Source organism: Notamacropus eugenii, chromosome 1 (genome assembly GCF_028372415.1).
Source record: "Notamacropus eugenii isolate mMacEug1 chromosome 1, mMacEug1.pri_v2, whole genome shotgun sequence".
NCBI lineage: Eukaryota > Metazoa > Chordata > Mammalia > Diprotodontia > Macropodidae > Notamacropus > Notamacropus eugenii.
This window is the reverse complement of record NC_092872.1, coordinates 348,439,068-348,457,419: the sequence shown is the minus strand read 5'-3', so window position 1 is coordinate 348,457,419 and position 18,352 is coordinate 348,439,068. Positions and strand designations below refer to the sequence as shown.

Genomic DNA, 18,352 nt, shown 5'->3' with positions numbered 1-18,352 from the left:
GGACAGAACCCTAAGAGACACCTGTGGTTAGAAGGTGACAGAGAAGGAGCTGTCTGACAAGTAGGAGGAGAACCAGGAGAAAGCGGTGTCCTGGGAAAAGCTGGAGACGTTTACATACATACACATACATACATATATATATGCACACCTGTTTCATGCAAGCCTTAACAGTAGTACATGGTTCATTATCTTCATTTTACAGATGAGAAAACTGAGGCTCAGAAAGGTGAATTAACTTGTCTGCAGAATTGAGATTCAAATTCAGCTCTTGTCCTCAGTGCATTATTTTCCCCCATTTTAGCACGGTCTTCATTTTCTTACATCCCTGCCATTACTTTCTTTATCCAATAATTCTTGGGTTTAGTTGCTGAGTCAGAGATGGGTATGATGGGTCCCCTGCCCTCCCCAAGACCACAGTCTGCTAACAATAGCAATAATAATTTATGTAGCACTTCAAAACTTGTAAAACACTTAAAAATATTATTTCATTTGAGATGAGATGAAAACCCTGCAGAGGTGTTGTTATTATCCCCATTTTACACATGAGGAAACTGAGGCAAATAGAAATGAAACAACTTGTTTCACGGGGTCACGCAACTAGTAAGTGTCTAAAGATGAATTTGAACTCAGATCTTTTTGACTCCAGACTCTGTTACTGTGCCACCTCACTGTCTCCCAATCAGAGGGATAAAGAAAATGTGAGGAGAGAGAGAGAGGATAGGTTCAACTGAAGGGGCTTAATGGAGGAGAAAGCATGGTCCCTGAAGGACAGATAAACTTTGACAGGTGGAAATAGAGAAGAGGCATTTCTAGGAGCTAAGGCAAACTAAGCCGTAGTGGCCGGAGCCCTAGATAAGTTTTGGAGTCACTGAAGTCCAATTTGACTAGAGGATATAATTTCATAGTGGGAGTCACAAGTTAATGATCAGACTGAAAAAGGAGGGTGGAACCTTACATTCAGAGTCAGGCCAAGGGATTTACCAAAATACTAACACCTTAGCCTGGATTTTAAGGTCATCCACTATCTGACATCTACTTTACCTTTCCAGTCTTATTTGATAAGGAACCATCATCTTATATGGAACATTAACCATTCTCCAACTTTAACATACTGTCTTTTGGTTTCCTACTTTTCCTCAAGTCATCCCATCCCTTGTATTTGGAATTTAATCTGTCTTGATTTCTGCCTTTTATCTTACTTCAAGGCTCAGGTTAAGTATAATCCCCTCCATTAAGCTTTTCCTAACCTTTCCAGAACTCCCTGTTGTTAAAATATCTCCTATTATATTTACCTGGATATATTATACATTTCCAATGGACTTTACACTCCCTGAAGGCAAGAATTGTTTTACTTTTGTCAATTGTATCCCCAGTGTCTTGTCCTTAAAAATGTTTGTTGCATTCAATCAAACTGAGTTGAATTTGAGTAATTTTAATTGTTGAGCAAGGGAAATAGACCATACTTAATCTATAAGACTTAGAGATTTGGTGTTTATTCAGAGATTTCCATAAAGTACAAGTGTCTCCAAAAAGTCTAGACACTTCTTAACACTCTCTTGACTTTATACAATATCCTGAGTTTTTCTGGTTAGATAATTTTGGATTCATAGTTCATGCTTCTCAGTTTTACATATATTTAACAAGCATTTATCAATCACCTATGTGTCAGGCACTATGTTAGGTACTGGAGATACAAAGAAAGCAAAAAAAATCCCTGTCTTCAAGGAACTACCATTTGACTTTTTCCTTCCTTGAGAGAAGAGGTGTGATCTCATTTGATGTCCTTAGCCTGTTATTTCTCTCATTCTTGTAATTTCTAGTTCATATTTCCCTTATCATTCCAATGTTAGAATTAAACTATAATGTGTCTAGGGGGCATGAGTCAGTATTTTTTCCTTGTCAGGATAGTGTGGATTCTACTTTTATATTGTTGCTTGTTTTTAATTAATTGTGGAAAGTTTTCGTGAACAAGTTCCTGAAACTGAGTGCTTGGACCATTTCATTTTTCTAAGCTTCCTGAAATGTCAATAACCCTGAGATTGCTGTGATTTGTTTGACCCATCCTCTGGTATGTCACTTGAATCTGAATGCTTTCTGGGACTTTCAATAATTCAGTCATTTTCGGAGCATGTCCTTTGAGTTGCTCCGGGTTGTTGGCAAATTTGTTTCTTGATGTTATCTGTTGCTATTGGCTCTTTCCGTTATCCATTCTCATCATCCTCTCCACTCTGAACAGCAGTCTGATCTCTCTTTCCATCTTTCTCTTGCCCCCAAGATAATTTTTAAAACCCCACCCTCTCTTTATTATCTTAAGTATTTATGATAGCCTTGTCTCAATGGGACTTTAGTGCTTCTAATAGATCCTCCAGGAGGACACCACGCTTATATTCATCTGTTTTACCTGTCCTTGCTTCCCGTTCCTCATATGTGTATTTTAAATATAAAGTTGGCCAATCTCCTGATTGTCAGTTGTATGTCAAATATTAAATTGTTTTGCTTGGAAATTACAAAAGTTTCAACATACAAAAGAGGAGTTTTGAAACTAAAAGTGATGTTGATATGACAAAAATTTCCCATATTTATGCTGAAACAAAGGGTTCAAAACCTGAGTTATATTTTGGCCAAAGACCAGCGTATAATATCATTCAGATGTTTTCTCAGTTAGCTTTAGGCTTTAAATTACTTTCTAAACACATTTACTGGTTTTCCAGATTATTTATTCATCCACCATTTTTTTAATTTATCCATTTGTTCATTCATTCATTTATTTGGGGACTAGAGGGAGGGTTGGGTCTTTCTATCTCACCGTGGCTGGAAGCATAGTATTCCCAATCCAACTACTGATCTGCATGGGAGCTTTGATCAGTTCTTTTTCCAACATGGGCCAGTTCACCTCTACTTAGGTAGCTTAGTGGTCTTTGGTGCCAGGCTTAGTTCAGACACTTCATAGGTTTAGCCCATTGTGGTCCAGAACTTCTGGAGAGACTTCCTGGTACAAGGGCCTACTAGCTACCGCACTCAGCAATCTATTTACTTCTATAAATATTCATCCATTTAATTTACATTGTCAGTGTTCTTGGCATGTAGTTGGGCAAAATAGCTCCTAATAATTGCTTTTATTTTATCTTCATTGATTGTGAATTCAGTTTTTTCATTTTTGGTAAGGTAATTTAGTTTTCTTTTTTAATTCAAATTTAGCCAACGATGTATCTATTTTATTGTTTTTTTTCCAAAAGAACAATTTCTAGTTTTATTAGTTAAATATTTTTTTAACTTTCAATTTTATTAGTCTCTCCTTTAATTCTCAAGATTTCTATTTTAGCATTTAATTAGGAGTTTTTAATTTGATGTTTTTTAGAACACATTTGCTTATGCAATTTATTTTAAGCAATGTGACTGCAGTGTTTTGTTTTCTTCTTGTGAACAGGAAGGAATCGATTAACAGGGTCTTCATTTATGTTTATTGATTTATAAGTTTAAAAATTATTTAAAAATTCTTGCCCTGTGTATCCATATCAGTCACTTTGAGAGTTTTCTCTATTCCTGCTTATTGGAATTGCTTCCCTAATTGGAGAACTGTGAAGAGTAGCATTCTTGAAAGCTAGCCATCCCTTTAAAGGCTATTTCCCTGCATCATTTTAGGCCATACAGTTTTGCCTTTGTGCCTTTTGAAATTTGTTATCAAAAACACTAGAGTACCTAGTTTTTCTTCTTCTCTATCACAAATTCCAAGATTGAGTGGATTTCCTTCCAAGTTTCTGACATTCTTACTTTAGCAACCAGTTGTCCCTTATTGGTTAGAACTGAGTTCATAGTGGCAGTTCTCCTTGTTGCTTCCCCCATCATATAAAGACTAAAATCATACTTAAGGCAAGGCAGAAATTCATTAGCTGTTCTGATGAGAGACAGAGAGAGAGAGAGAGAGAGAGAGAGAGAGAGAAGAGGAGAGAGGGGGGAGAGAGAGAGAGAGAGAGAGAGAAGAGGAGAGAGGGGGGAGAGAGAGAGAGAGAGAGAGGAAGAGGTCTAATAAAGTCTGGATCATTGAAACCTCTCATCAGTTCTATTTCATGCCAGACTTGGGGTCTACTTCCTAAACTGTTCGTCTCTTTCCTGCTTCTGCCTAGGTAATACAACAACCTCTGGGTAGTCTCTGGTATGCTCACAAAACAATGAATACATTAATAAATAAGTGTAATGATTGAAGGTTATGCTATGAAGCATTTCCTTAAGAAGATACTAGACCCTCCGAAGGGGCCACAGCTTCTTGTCCTATGAAGGACAAGAGTCCAACTAGTGATCATAGTGATATAGACTTAGAGCTGGAAGGAACTCCAGAGGTCATCTGGTCTAGACTCCTCAATTTACAGATTAGGAAACTAAGACCCAGAGAGATGAAATGATTTGCCTAAGGTTACATAGCTGGTAAGTAGTACAGTAATACAGGACCTTCTCATTCCAAATCCAGGGTTCCTACCACTGAACAAATCACGATTGCCACAGTTTAGAAAGGATGTTAACAAACTGGAGTTGCCAGTGTGGAAGCAATGAGGGCAACAGCTTCCCCAATGGACTTTGGGGAGATCACAAAGTTGCATCACAATGCTTTTAGCATTGGATACCACAACCAGGGTACCCTCACTTAGTGAACTCCTGAGAGTTCTGAGGTAGGAGATAGTCCCTTGCCCTGGTCCTGCATAGGGTCACTGACCAACTAAAGAGTGTTCTAAGGAGTATGACCAGGATCATGAAGGAACCCAAAACCATGATGTACGAGGATTGGCTGAAGGCACCAGGGATGATGAAAACTTAGGAAAGAGAGAATTTAGAGTCTACATGATGTGACTGTCTTTGGGCAGTGCTTGTTTCTTTTTTTTTAAACATTTATTTTTAAAATTTTGAGTTCCAAATTCTCTCCCTCCCTCTAACCCCTCCCCTGTCTATTGAGAAGGCAAGCAATATGATATCTCCACAATACTTGAATTGTTTCTTTCTAGCTGCTTGCAATATTTTCTCCTTGACCAGGGAACTCTGGAATTTGGCCACAATGTTCCTAGGAGTTTCTCTTTTTGGATCTCTTTCAGGCAGTGATCTGTGGATTCTGTCAACATTGATTTTCCCTCTGGTTCTAGAATATCAGGGCAGTTTTCCTTGATAATTTAATGAAAGATGATATCTAGGCTCTTTTTTTGATCATGGCTTTCGGGTAGTCCCATAATTTTTAAATGGTCTCTCCTGGATCTATTTTCCAGGTCAGTTGTTTTTCCAATGAGATATTTCACATTATCTTCCATTTTTTCATTCTTTTGGTTTTGTTTTGTGATTTCTTGGTTTCTCATAAAGTCATTAGACTCCATCTGTTCCATTCTAATTTTGAAAGAACTGTTTTCTTCAGTGAGCTTTTGGACCTCCTTTTCCATTTGGCTAATTCTGCTTTTGAAAGCATTCTTCTCCTCATTGGCTTTTTGAACCTCTTTTTCCAATTGAGTTAGCCTATTTTTCAAGGTGTTATTTTCTTCAGCACTTTTTTGGGTCTCCTTTAGCAAGGTGTTGACCTACTTTTCATGTTTTTCTTGCATCTCTCTCATTTCTCTTCCCAGTTTTTCCTTCACCTCTCTAATTTGATTTTCAAAATCCTTTTTTGAGCTCTTCCATGGCCTAAGCCCATTGAATATTTATTTTGGATGTTTGGGATACAGAAGCCTTGACTTCTAAGTCTTTCTCTGTTAGTAAATATTGTTCTTCCTCCTCTGAAAGGATGGGAGGAGATATCTGTCCACCAAGAAAGTAACCTTCTGTGGTCTTATTTTTTTTCCCTTTTTTGGGCATTTTCCCAACCAGTTACTTGACTTTTGGGTCCTTTGTTAAGAGTAGGGTATACTCTGGGAATCTGTGAGATCTCAGTTCCTCCAAGGTGGCACAATCAAGCGTGTACTGGTCTGGATGCAGAGAGGGATTTTTGTGCCCAGAATCTTAGCAGATACCGCACCACAGCCACCTGGCCTTCAGTTTCCAAGTCAGCACTGGGGGCTGATTTTCAGATAAGCTGGATGGGCAGGGCCACCATTCAGTCTGAGACAAAGACCAGCTTGCTCAGGACCTCCACCCAGGGCTGAGGTAAGACTCAGCTCTTCAATGCCCCCAGGGGTTTTTATGCTCCAACAATGGAGCTTCCGGACAGGCTTCTGTGTAGGCTCTGTGGCTGCTGCCTGCTGCAGGAGCTATGGGAAGGCACTTCTCCCTTCCTGGCCTGCTGATAAAACCTTGTCTCTGACCTTTGGTGCCTATGGGCCCAGGGATTTGAGGACCTGCTACTGCAACTGGAGATTCCGCCCCCGAGGTGTCCTCCTCCCAGAGTCTCGGGCCGCTCGGCCAAGGCTGGGCTGAGCTCCTGAGTTCTGTGCTTGGCTCTGTGTCCAGTGCAACCGACATTTCCGTGGGCCTTTCAGGTCACCGTGGGATGGAAATCTCCTCCACTCTGTTATTCTCCACTTCTGCTGCTCCAAAATTTGTTGAGAGTCCCTCTCTACAGGTATTTTATGGGCTGTGGGGAGTACCCTGCGTAAGTATGTTTTTCTAGTCTGCCATCTTGGCTCTGCCCTACTGCAATATGATATCAATTACATATGAAATCATGGGTATGACTTAATATTTTCACACTAACCATGTTACAAAAAAAGCAAAAACAATAAAGTGAATAAAAATATGCTTTAATCTGCACACAGAGTTTCTTGGTTCTGTTTCCTGAGGTGGATAGTATTTTTCATATGAGTCCTTTGGAATTGTCATGGATTATCTTCTTGATCAGAATGGCTAAATCTTTCACAGTTGGTTATTGTACCATATTGTAGTTACTATGTATAATGGTTTCCTGGTTCTGCTCATTTCACTTTGCATCAGTTCATATAGGTCCAGGTTTTTCTGAACCCATTTCCCTCATCATTTCTTATAGTATAATAGTGTTCCATCACAATTGTATAGCGCAGTTTGTCCAGCCAATTCCCCAACTGATGGGCATCCCCTCAATTTCCAGTTCTTTTTCCAGTGCCACCACAAAGAGATCTGCTATAAATATTTTTGTACATGTGGGTCCTTTTCCTTTGATCTCTTTGGGATACAGACCTAGTAGTGGTATTACTGGGTTGAAGGGCACATACAGTTTTATAGTTCTTTGGACAGGTCCAAATTGTTCCCCAGAATTATCAGGCCAGTTCATGACTTCACAAATGGTGCATTAGTATACCTATTTTGCCACATCTCCTCCAGCATCTGTCATTTTCTTTTTCTGTCATGTTATCCAGTATGATAGGTGTGAGGTGCTATCTCTGTCTTCTAGTAATTGAAATATTACAACAAGGTAAAAAGATTATATTTGTTTTGGTTGACCCCAAAGGACAGACCCAGGAACAATTGGGAGAAGTTGCCAAGAAGTGAAGTCAGACTGAGAAGGAAAAAATATATATTCATAAAATTTTAGAGTTCATTTAGTCTAAGCTATACAAAAACTCGAACTGGTCACTAATGGAAGGGCTACTTGAGGAAAGAAGTTCACCATCGGTGGTTGTCTTAAAGAGGATGACCCTCTATCAGGGACATTGTAGAGGGATCCCTGCTCAGGAAGGGGTTGGGTAAGATGATCTGTGATATCCCTTCTAGCTCTGGGGTTTTGGGATTCCATTATACTCTGCTAGAAATAGCCTTAAGGCAGGTAAGCAGATGTAATTTTTCCCCTCCTTAGGAACCAAACCTTGGGAAATCTTTTTAAAAAATTCTAGGATCAGAGATCTAGAGCTGGGAGGAAGGGCATCCAATCTATGCCCCCCTCCCCCACCACTATTTTACAATGAGAAAATGAAAGATGAGAGAAGTTAGGTGACTTGTCCAAGGTCATCCATATACTATATGTCAGAGCTGAGTTTGGCACTCAGGTCTTCTGATCTCCAATCCAACATGCTTTCTATGACACCATGCTAAACTCTCTACAGGGAGGCAACAAAGCAATTGTTTTTTTTTTTTTTCCACAGGCACAGAGATGTCATCCGACTCCTCAGGGATGCAGGTGCTCATTTGTCTCCTCAGGAGCTTCAAGGTGCAGGTACTGAGCTCTGCAGGTAAGAGACACTGACCAGATTCCCTGGGTTGTCCCCACTGCCAGCCTGTATCAGTGCTGCCAAGACTTAACCAAGATGGCAATCTTGGTTTCTAGAGGGAGCATCTGGTAGGGTTTGTTCTAGATCAAAGGTGGGGAACATATGGCCTTAAGGCCACATGTGGCCTTCTAGGTCCTTAGCTGTGTCCTTTTGACTGAATTAAAATTTTACATAACAAATTAATGACCTTTTAAATCCTTCAGTGCAGTCTTTGGACTGAATCCAAATTTTACAGAACAAATCAGTGACCTTCTAAATTCTTAAGTCCAAAGGATTTGTTCTGTAAAATTTGGATTCAGTCAAAAGGCCACACCTAAGGACCTAAAAGACCACATGTGACCTTAAGGCTGAAGGTTCTCCACCCCTGTTCTAGACGGATAGACTCCCTCATGAGAATTTAAGAGGGAGTCTCTTGGGAAAAAGAGAAGCCCTTTGTTAGGGATGTGACAACCCGTTCCATTGTCCTTCAGAGGTTCACAGAAATGAAGTCCTTATGAACTCCTTAATGTCCTCGTGCTTGAATTCCAGACATGTTTCATTGGTGGCAAACAGAAAATAGCGCTCCAACCTGGGAGCCTGAATCCTAAATTCCAGACCTTGCTCTGACACTAACTTCTTGTGTCAACACTGAGCAAGTCTCTGCTCTTCTCTGAATTTGAACTTCTTTCTCTGTAAAATGGGGTTGGACTAGAATCGGGGTGGGGCACTTGTGGCCTTGAGGCCACATGTAGCCCTCTAGGTCCTCAAGTGTGGCCCTTTGACTGAATCCAAACTTCACAGAACAAATCCCCTTAATAAAAGGATTTGTTGGGTAAAATTTGGACTCAGTCAAAAGGCCATACTCAAGGACCACATGTGGTCTCAAGGCTGCAGGTTCCCCACCTGGAAGATGGATTCTGATGTCCCTTTTGGCTATAACAGTTTGTATTTTGTGATGTAAGCATGTTTTCAGCTCTAAGATTCTGTAACTTATGATTCTGAGGCTCCTTTTGACGCTGATATTCATGTTCTAAAACCCTTCCACCCTTGATGTTTTACATTTTATAGTTCTAAAACTCCATCCAGCTGGGACATTCTATTTTATGTTCTGTGTTAAGGTCTTTTTCCACTCTAAAGTTCTCTGCTTTTTATGTCAGAACCTAGGAATTGTGATTGAGATCCCAACCTTACTGGGCTCTGTGTGTGAGCCCGTTGTCCATCAACCCACAATCCTAGTTAATGCTGTGCATGAAGAGTTAATCTCTTGTGCTGAAAAGAGTGTTATGCTAGACTTTGTTCAAGGGATAGGGATTCAGATCTTGGCTATGACACTTATTAGTTATATGGCCTTGGATAAATAACCAAAATAAAAAAAAACACCCAACATAGGATCATATATATAGCGCTAGAAGTTAGCTTAAAATCATCTAATCCAACCTCCTCACTTGAAGCTAGGTGGTGCAGTTGATATAGTTGCTGGGCCTAGAGTCAGAAAGATCTGAGTTCAAATCCAGCTTCAGACACTTATTAGGTATGTGACCCAGAGCAAATCATTATCCTACATCTATCTCAGTTTCCTCATCTGTGATATGGATAATATTAATACTACCACCCAGTGTCATTATGAAGATTAAATGAGATAATAATTGTAAAGTGCTTGGCACATAGTAGGCACATAATAATTCCTAACTTCCTTCCTCCCACCTCTCTGTTTTCCCTTTCTCCCTCTCTCTCTTCCTACCTTCCTTCTGTCCTTCCTTCCTTCCTTCCTTCCTTACTCTCTCCCTCTTTCATTTTCCAGATGAGGAAACTAAGACCTCTACAGTGAAGTGAACTGTAGCAAAGACAGCATTGGAATTCAGGTTCAAGAGTTTTTCTGTTGGACCAGAAAAGGTGATATAGCTGGGACTAGACCTTGCTTCCCATCTAGGGTTCTCCTTACTATCCCTTTTCAAACGTGTAGGGTTCAAAGAGAGCAGGATGATGGTTGGGATGTCACACAACAAGGTGAGAGTCAAGAAGTAAAAAACTTCTTATCTGGAAGCTTGCACAATCTTTGACTGTCAAACCTATGGGGACCTTAGATCCCATTTCCTTAAACCCCTTCATTTACAGATGAGGGAACTAAAAGCCAGAGATGGGAAGGGGAGTGCCCAAAGTAACACAGGCAGGAAATAGCAAAGCTGTGCAAATTATCCCAGGTATTCAGGTTCAAAATCCATTTCTTTCCCCAGTGGATAGAAAGGTCCCTGGCCCTTTCCCAACTCTTAGGAAAGTAAACTTCCCCTCCTTTTGTTGCCCCTGCTTTCAGTCTTGTTTTTCTTTTCAGGTAGAGAAGGCAGCAACTTCAGAGAGAAAATAGTGGGTGAGAGGATAGTTTCCTGGAATAGACCTGCCCAGCACCTTTCCCCTCTGACTTTAATGCAACCTCTCCCACCTGTTGTCTCACCCTCCTGCCCAGGGCACTCCCAGAATGACATTCTTCACTGAGGAGAAGATGGCCTTGGACTAAGGCTCAGATAGTCCCTGCAAAACCTGTCTAACTGGGAAAAGAATTAGGGTGAGAGAAAGATGAGACAGAGAAGGGGAAGATAAAGGAGAGAGTGATGAGGCATGTATGAGCCAGATGAAACAGATGAGAAAGGTGAGAGGAAGAGAAAGAGGGGCTGGAGGAGAAAGAAGAGAGAAAAGAGAGGGGAAAACAAGGAATAAGATGAGAGGGAGAGAGGAGAGAGAATAGGAGAGGAAAAGATAATAGAAGAAGGAAGATGACTGATGGAGAGAAAAAAATAGGAGAAAGATGACTATGAGAAAGAACAGAATGAATGGGAGAGAAGAAGGAAGAATAGGAGAGAAAAAGAAGGAGAAAGATAACAGGGAGAGAACAGAATGAGTGGGAGAAAAAAAGATAGGAGAAAGATGACTGAGGGAAAGAACAGAATGAATGGGAGGGAAAAAGAAAGATAAAGATGTCAGTGGGATAAAGAAATGAAAAGAAGAGAGAGGAAGAAAATTTAAATAGCAGAGTCTCAGAGAGGTATGGGCACAAAAGAAACCCTGCAAGGAAATGAGTGGTCTGTGTAGGAGATATCTGGGGACTGCTTGATTTCCTGTGGGATCCAAAGAAGCAGAGAAAAATGTTGTGAAGCCTGAGATGAAGGTGCTGGTTGGTTCCCCTTTTCCCCTGGGCCATTCCCATAGAACAGGCATTTAACATTCACCCTTTCTATGTCCCATCCCTAGAGGATGGTCTGTCAGGATTGGAAGGAGTCTTAGAAATGAATCTTTACTAGGTATGTTTAGGGTAGTGATGTAAGGCAGCCCCTCTCTTCTGCCTTTCTTTATCAGAGAATGTTCACAAGCCCTCCAAATCCTTTGGGTGACACTTCTTCCAGAACCTGCCCTTTCCATCTCACTCTCCAGCTTCTGCCCCATCAAGGACCTTCCCTCCTAGGGTCAGGGAGGTAATTGACAGGTGATGCTGGACTCCCTTCCAGCCTCTGAAAGTGACCAAGGGCTAGGGGGTGATGAGCGGCTGAGTCGATTGGTCTATCAGTGAAGGTTGACTGGCTGCCTCCTTGCCCCCTCCTTCACGTAAGAAGCTTAATTAGCCTCAAGAGTCATAGTATGACTCAATTCATAGTATGTCAAGAATGGAAGGAATCTCAGAGGGATCATAGGGGTAAAAGAAGCAGGAAACCTTTCTCCAACATCTCCAAAAAGTGATCTATTCCCTCCTTGAAGACATCCAGTGACTGGAAACTCATCCTCTATCAAGGTATACTATTCTACACTTTGGAACAGTGCTGATTAGTAGGGAGTCTTTTTGTAGAGAGAGCCATAATCTGCCTTGGCAGTTTCTCTCCGTTGCCCTCCTTCCTGTGGGATGGTATGTAGGGTGTTCAAGGAGGTCTAGTACCTCTGATGTAAGGACTTGCCTAGCCCTTCTCAGGACTGCCCATCCACCTTTGGTGTCCACCTGTCACTCAATTCTCACTGGTAACTCTAAGAAGCCATAATATGCGCAGAAGCCACACCTTAGTAAAAACTGTCTTGGCCGATGGGCTAAATCAGGTGAGGGTAACTGACAGGCTTCAGATATGGCAGTGAGTTAGGGGGATGTCCACCTCAAGCTTACGAAGACTTCCCCAGTGGAATGGGTGAATGAGAACAATTTATTCCTGTGGCCACAAAGGCTGCTGAAGCAGGGGCTGTGGAATTTAGAGCTTGGTCAGACAATGAAGATCCTAAGGTCATCCACTGCATCCCCAGTCATTGCCAGTCATCTTGACTCTGGACTTTGACTCTGAGAGAGAAAGTGAGGCTGATAACATTCTGCAACTCTGCCTCACTTAAATCCAACTCATGTGCAAGTCAAGACATCACCTATGATGTCATTGGTCCTTTTTGAAAATGAAGGACAAACAACAACTCTGTGGGATAAAGGAGAATAAATTTCAACCCTAGAAATATTTGAAGTTAGCAATCATCTCCTCTCCTGAGCCTCCTGTTCTTCAAGCTAAAACATCCCTGTTCCTTCCATATGTAGCATGGTCTCAGTCCTCTTCTCATCCTGGTTGTCATCGCTCTAGCTTGTCAGTGTCATTCCTAAAAATATGGTACCCAGAACTAAAGGCAGTATTTCAGCTGTGATCTGACCAAGGAAGAAGTGAGTAAGACTCTCGTTTCTTAGGTTACAGAGGTGTTTACTGAGGACCAAGTTGGAGAAGAGACTTACTTAAGGTAACACAGCAAATGAGTATCTGAGTCAAGACCTGGGTCTCCTTATGCCAGGTCAAGGCTGTTCTGCTATAGCAATGATCACCATAGCTAGCTTTCATAGAGCACCTTAAGGTTTGTAGAGCACTTCACAAATATTTGTACAATTTACAAATATTATCTCATTTCATTCTTATGAGAGGCCTGGCAGGTAGGTGCTATTATTATTCCCATTTTATAAATGAGGAAACTGAGGCAGACAGGGTATGACTTGCCCAGGGTCATGCTATTAAATGTTTGAGGTGGGATTTGAACTCAAAATTTCCTAACTCCAGGTCCAGTTTTCTTTTCACTTTGCCAGCTAGTTTTCTTTACTGATCTCCCATGTACTCTTCAATTCCCTCCCACTGAAAGACCGAAAGAAGGAGAAAAGAAGGGAGAAGACTTTTAGGTATTCAAATTCTATGAGTACTCAAGTGTCATCCTCTTCCCAGACCTTGGGAAGACTAGCTAAGACAATGCTAACGATTGAAACGGCCCCTAGGAGGGATGGCATCATGACTTATTTCTCCTCCTCCTCTTCCTTCTCAGACTTAGAATGGTAGAGAAAGAGCTGACATCTAGGGAATTCATGTGGGTGTTGGGAGTGGGGGGGGGGTCTCTGAGAGAATAGCTATTTCATAGGATTGTAGAGATAAGATTGCCTCGAGAGACAATGCAGACTTGTAGATAGAGAGCTGGCTTTAAAGGCAGGTGGACCTGTTTTCAGGTCCTTCCTCTGACACATGCTGGCTTAGACACTGGGAAAGTCACTTGCTGTGACTAAAGCATCTCTGTAAGACTAAATTGTGGAACCACTGATGGTATGCATTGGTAGAGTGGGGTGTCACTGAGAGTCCTCTAACTAATGAAGTCACAGGTCTGCCCTTTCCTCCCTCTACCAAAAGAAAGATGGGAGTTGGGTCTGCTGGAAAGACCTTTTGGGATTATCTTGCCCAAAACTTGAATATTACCAATGAGGAAACTGAGACCCAGAGAGATTAGGTACCCAAGGTTACCCAAAGAGCAAGTAACCAAGCTGATATTTGAAGCCAGGTCCTTCTGGATTAAAATTCATTGTTGTTTATATGATATACAACACTAGCTTCATTTTACAGTCTCTGTTGCACAAAAATTAATTGGGACTCAGACACCAAAGTCCTAACTTGATTAATAGATCTTAGACCTTTGTGAAATCAGTTGGTCCAATCTTCTGCCTTTGAGTAGGTATAATGTTTCCCATTTGATAGAGAAAGAGATCAAAGTCCAGAGAGGGGGATTTGAGGGTATGGCGTAGTGAAAAAACTGTGAACTTGAATTGAGACAGGCTGTGGGTTTGAGTCTCATCAATGACCTTGATTCACTTGGTAACCTTGAGCAAATCCTTTCCCCTCACCAAGCCTCAGTTTCTTTCTCTACAAAATGGAGGTTGAAGTTTATAGTCTCCAAGGTCATTTCCACATCTAAGTCTCCCTTATTCTATCAAATGATTTCTCCATAGGGATTACATGGCAGACGCCAGAGATTTGGGCTTCCTGATTCCTGGTCTAGGGTTCTTACCTAATAACACATCCAGTTTGAGAAGTTTTACCGAAACAAAAGCCACTTCAAAGTGAGCCCAAGGTTCAGGCATCTTTTAGAGAAGAAGGGATCCCACTGGAAGGGATCCAGTGGATAGAGTACCATCCCTGGAATCAGGAGGACCTGAGTTCAGATCGAGCCTCAGACACTTACTAGCTGTGTAATTTTGGACAAGTCACTTAACCCCAATTGCCTCGCCTCCCTGCTCCTCCCCCCCCCCCCAAAATGAAGGAGAGACAATTCTGGATGAGAGAGAAGTGTGGAGAAGGCAGGGAGCCAGGTCCCTTTCTCTTCCCCATCAAAAGTGCTGGTGCTGAGCTGTGATTAACCCTTTGAAGAGTTTATTATTAACTTATGATTAATACCCAGGGAAGAGAGATACTGAGTTAGACATCTCTGATCATAATCAAGGCTCCTTCCCACCACAGTTTAATTAGCAGAAGCCTTGAGCATTCTAGGCCATCTCTAGGGTGGATTCTGGAAATACTGGAACCAGTATTTATTGGGTAGGAAGGCAGAAGCCTAAGAAGGAAAGAAGCTTTTTGTCCCATCTCCTTAGGTGTGTATTAACATCTTTCCAAATGATCCTGGATGATCCTAAGTCCTCAGTCCAGTGATGCAAGCTCCGTGACCTTGGAAAAGTTGCTTCTTTTCCCTCTTTCCCCACCTGTAAAATGAAGGGGTTAGAAAAGATGGTGTTCTAGTCCCTTCCAACTCAGATGTTTTAACTGCTATGATTTTAAAAGAATTATGGATGCTTTTTGCTTTTATGTAAGGCATCTTGCAGGCAAACCTTTCCCTGGCAACAATATGTGTTCTCTTATTCTGAAATCCCTGCCAATTCTGACAGAGACAATCTCTATGGTTCTCAGTGATCCTAACATTCCTTCCGGTTCTGACATTCTGTTATTTCAGTGAGCCAGTTCTAGGACAGGTCAGAGACCATTCCACCCACAGGTGGGGGGATGAATGGTGAGGGAAGGGTAGAAAATGGAAATAGGTTGGAGGCAGATTTACATTGTTCCTTATCATACTACACTAACTTCATTTAAAGTTTCTGTTGCACAACTGGAGTGGGGGGCAGATTTTCAGGATGTTTTAAGATGTCGTTGGCTTCTTCCCATGGTTTAGGGACCTTATCAGAGCCCAGACCCTGGGTTGGAGGAGCAAGTGAAAGGGGGCTGGGATACAGAGGCAGTGTAAAGGCAGGACAGCATGGTACAGTGGAAAGAACCCTTAGTTTGGAATCAAAGGAACTGGGTCCAAATTCTCTTTCTGCTACTTATATGAATTTGGGCAAGTCACTTAAACTCTGGGCATCGGTTTGCTCATCTATAAAATGAAGGTTTTTTTTCCTCCTAGGTGTTCTCTAAGATCCTTAGCTGTCTAAATGTCTTTGATCCTGCGAATTATTTCTTGAGGCAGCTAGCTAGATCAGGTTACATTCATTAAATACTATCATACCAGTGATGGTCCCTTTAGGATCTAGCTAGGCCCAGTGTTGAGAAATTCAGCATCCAGTCTGTGGCACCTCTGACAACCCTTCCTCCTGGCAAAGAGTCCATGATGGGGCATCCCCTTTCATCTCCCCCAGGCATACAAGCTACTTATTTGGGGGGAGGGGGCATATAGGATTGAGGAGTGGTCCTTCTGTCTTCTAGGAGGATTCTTTTTTATTGGAGATAGTTGGAGAACAGAACACAAAGCTTAGAATAGAAGCGGCTGAGTTTGAATCCTGATTCTGATCGCTTTGTGACATTGGACCTCTCAGCCTCTCCAAGCCACCTTATCTGTAAAATGGGGGTGATCATGGTAATGCGCTATTTTCCTCACAGGATTGTTTTGAGGAAAGCACTTTGTGAATCAGAAAACTCTCTATAAATGTTATTACTATTACCACAATCCTCATCGTCATCATTGTCATAATACATCTGGAAGGATTGCCTTGAGCCACACCAACCCACAGTGCTAGGGAAATGTGTTCTGTGAGACCCCAACACTATGTGACCTCCTTTCCCTGGGCTGGCTGGGCAGGCGAGAACTCAATAGATTGATGGGGGTGAGAAGTTTAGCTCCTTTCCATGTCTTCATGTCTTAGCTCCTTCTCTAGATTCTGAGAGTTCTGGTCTATACTCTTTCCTCCTCCTCACTCTCCCATACTTCCAGCTTCCTCTGAAGACAGGATTAAGGAAGCTCACTCCCATGGCCAGGAAAAGGGCTGACTTCTTTGGAAGTGGGTGGGGGTGGGTTTCCCTGGCCTGTTAGCCATGAAAATGTGGGGGTATTTACCCTGGGAAATAACCCTACCCTATTACCTGAGCACTTGGAAGGGGTGGAGGTGAGGGGGGGATGAAAGAGATGTTTCTGATTAGTACCTGGCACGTTGGCTAATACTGGAGGTCCTCCCTCCCCGGGAGGGAAGCTGGCATCCAGAAGATAAGATCGCAGTTTGGAAGCTCCAGAATTTCAAGAAAACAGATCTGCGATGGCTCTTTTCTGTGGAACTGGCTGTGACTCAATCTCCCATAAGGAACAGGATTGGTTCTTCTGTCTTCTCCCTCTCACCCCCCCCCCTTCCCACTTTCCCCAGAGCCTTGGGCAATGGAGCCTCTTGGAGGAGTTTGGAGACAGGGCTGGAATGGACTTTGGAAGCATCCTGGTTTTCCTGAGCAAATAGTCATCCATCCCAGGCTCTAGTAAGGCAATGCTCAAGGCAGCTTCCTCTCCACTATTACCATAAACATTCACCTGTGGGGGCAGGAAGGCAGCAATCATTGTCAATAATCTTAATGAAGGCACCAGCCTGTCTCCCTCCTCCCTCTGAAGTTGCCTGTGGGGAGCTTGACTTTAGGACCTGTGTATTCTAAACTGTTCCTTATATTGTGCTAATAAGGAGGAAGGGTGGGAGGGAGAGAGAAGGGGAAGAAAGCCAGATGGAACCTCAGTGTCCCAGAGTTGTCAGCATTGGGTAGTCTGGTTACCTGGGTGGATTTCTCAATGTTTTTGTTCTCCTGCATTATGTGTCCCTGGGGAGAGGTGTGTTGTTTGTGTATGTGCTTGTGTGTGTGTGTGTGTGTGTGTGTGTGTGTGTGTGTGTGTTGTAGTGGGATGTAGTCCAGGGATGCTGGAGGTCTTAAGGTATAGCATACACTGAAAGATGAAACAATGAAGGATTAATTATTGTCCATAGCTAAGCACCTGAAAGCACTTTTCCTTATGATCCTGGGTGTGTCCATGCCAGAACTCACAGACCCTTTGCAGCCAGTTTGAAGGACTCTGATGCTGTCTTGTCCTCAGCACATTACTTATGACCTTCCCTATCACCCACCCTCTTGGACAGGCCACAGGAATGGAGCCTTCTCCAATCTGGCCCCAGTTGGGAGTAAGGTGAAGAGGGGTGGGATGGAAGAAGTCAATAAGCAAGGCAGAACCTGAGGGATAAGGAATGATGCTTTCTGCCTTCCTTTCTCCCTTTTCTTCACCCTGCTGGTGGGCATTTTGATGGGTAAGGCTTCTTCCTTGTTTCTGATGGGTAACAAGGCCTGACTGGATGAAGCAATGCCAAGGAGATATTCTTAGCTCTGGGGTGCTCCTTCTCAACCTCCCAGGTGATATGGTCAAACAGCTGGATTCCCTCATCTTCTTCCCCTCCCTCCTCTTTCTCTCCTAATTTGTTCTATGTATTGGCTAAAACCCATTCTGCTCTTAAAGTGCCAGAGGGAGAAAAAACCATGTTGTGAAATATGAAACTGGAGACGTTCTCCCTCTCCTCTGTGTCTCTCTCCTGTTAGTCATGGTCACACCCACTGGGTGAAACTAGACTCTGTTCTGCCCTATTAATTTTCACAGCTAATTCCCTCCCCCTCCCAACCCCCACCCCCTAGGCT

At 42.4% G+C, this 18,352-nt stretch overlaps 1 protein-coding gene and 1 long non-coding RNA gene across 4 annotated transcripts in view; one reads left to right on the top strand and one right to left on the bottom strand.

Annotated features, from left to right (window-relative positions):
* ASPG (asparaginase) overlaps positions 1-18,352 on the top strand; it is a 121,085-nt gene that overhangs the window by 94,497 nt on the left and 8,236 nt on the right. For all 3 annotated transcript variants that reach the window (XM_072630071.1, XM_072630070.1, XM_072630072.1), the window contains one exon: positions 8,022-8,108. In XM_072630071.1, coding sequence (XP_072486172.1) covers positions 8,022-8,108 — 87 coding nt within the window. The remainder of the gene's footprint in view (positions 1-8,021; positions 8,109-18,352) is intronic.
* Positions 14,790-18,317, bottom strand: LOC140518186 (uncharacterized). Its single transcript, XR_011971845.1, has 3 exons — positions 17,664-18,317; positions 16,841-17,213; positions 14,790-15,132 (listed from the first exon to the last, which is right to left on the bottom strand). It is a non-coding gene; the product is annotated as an uncharacterized lncRNA (long non-coding RNA).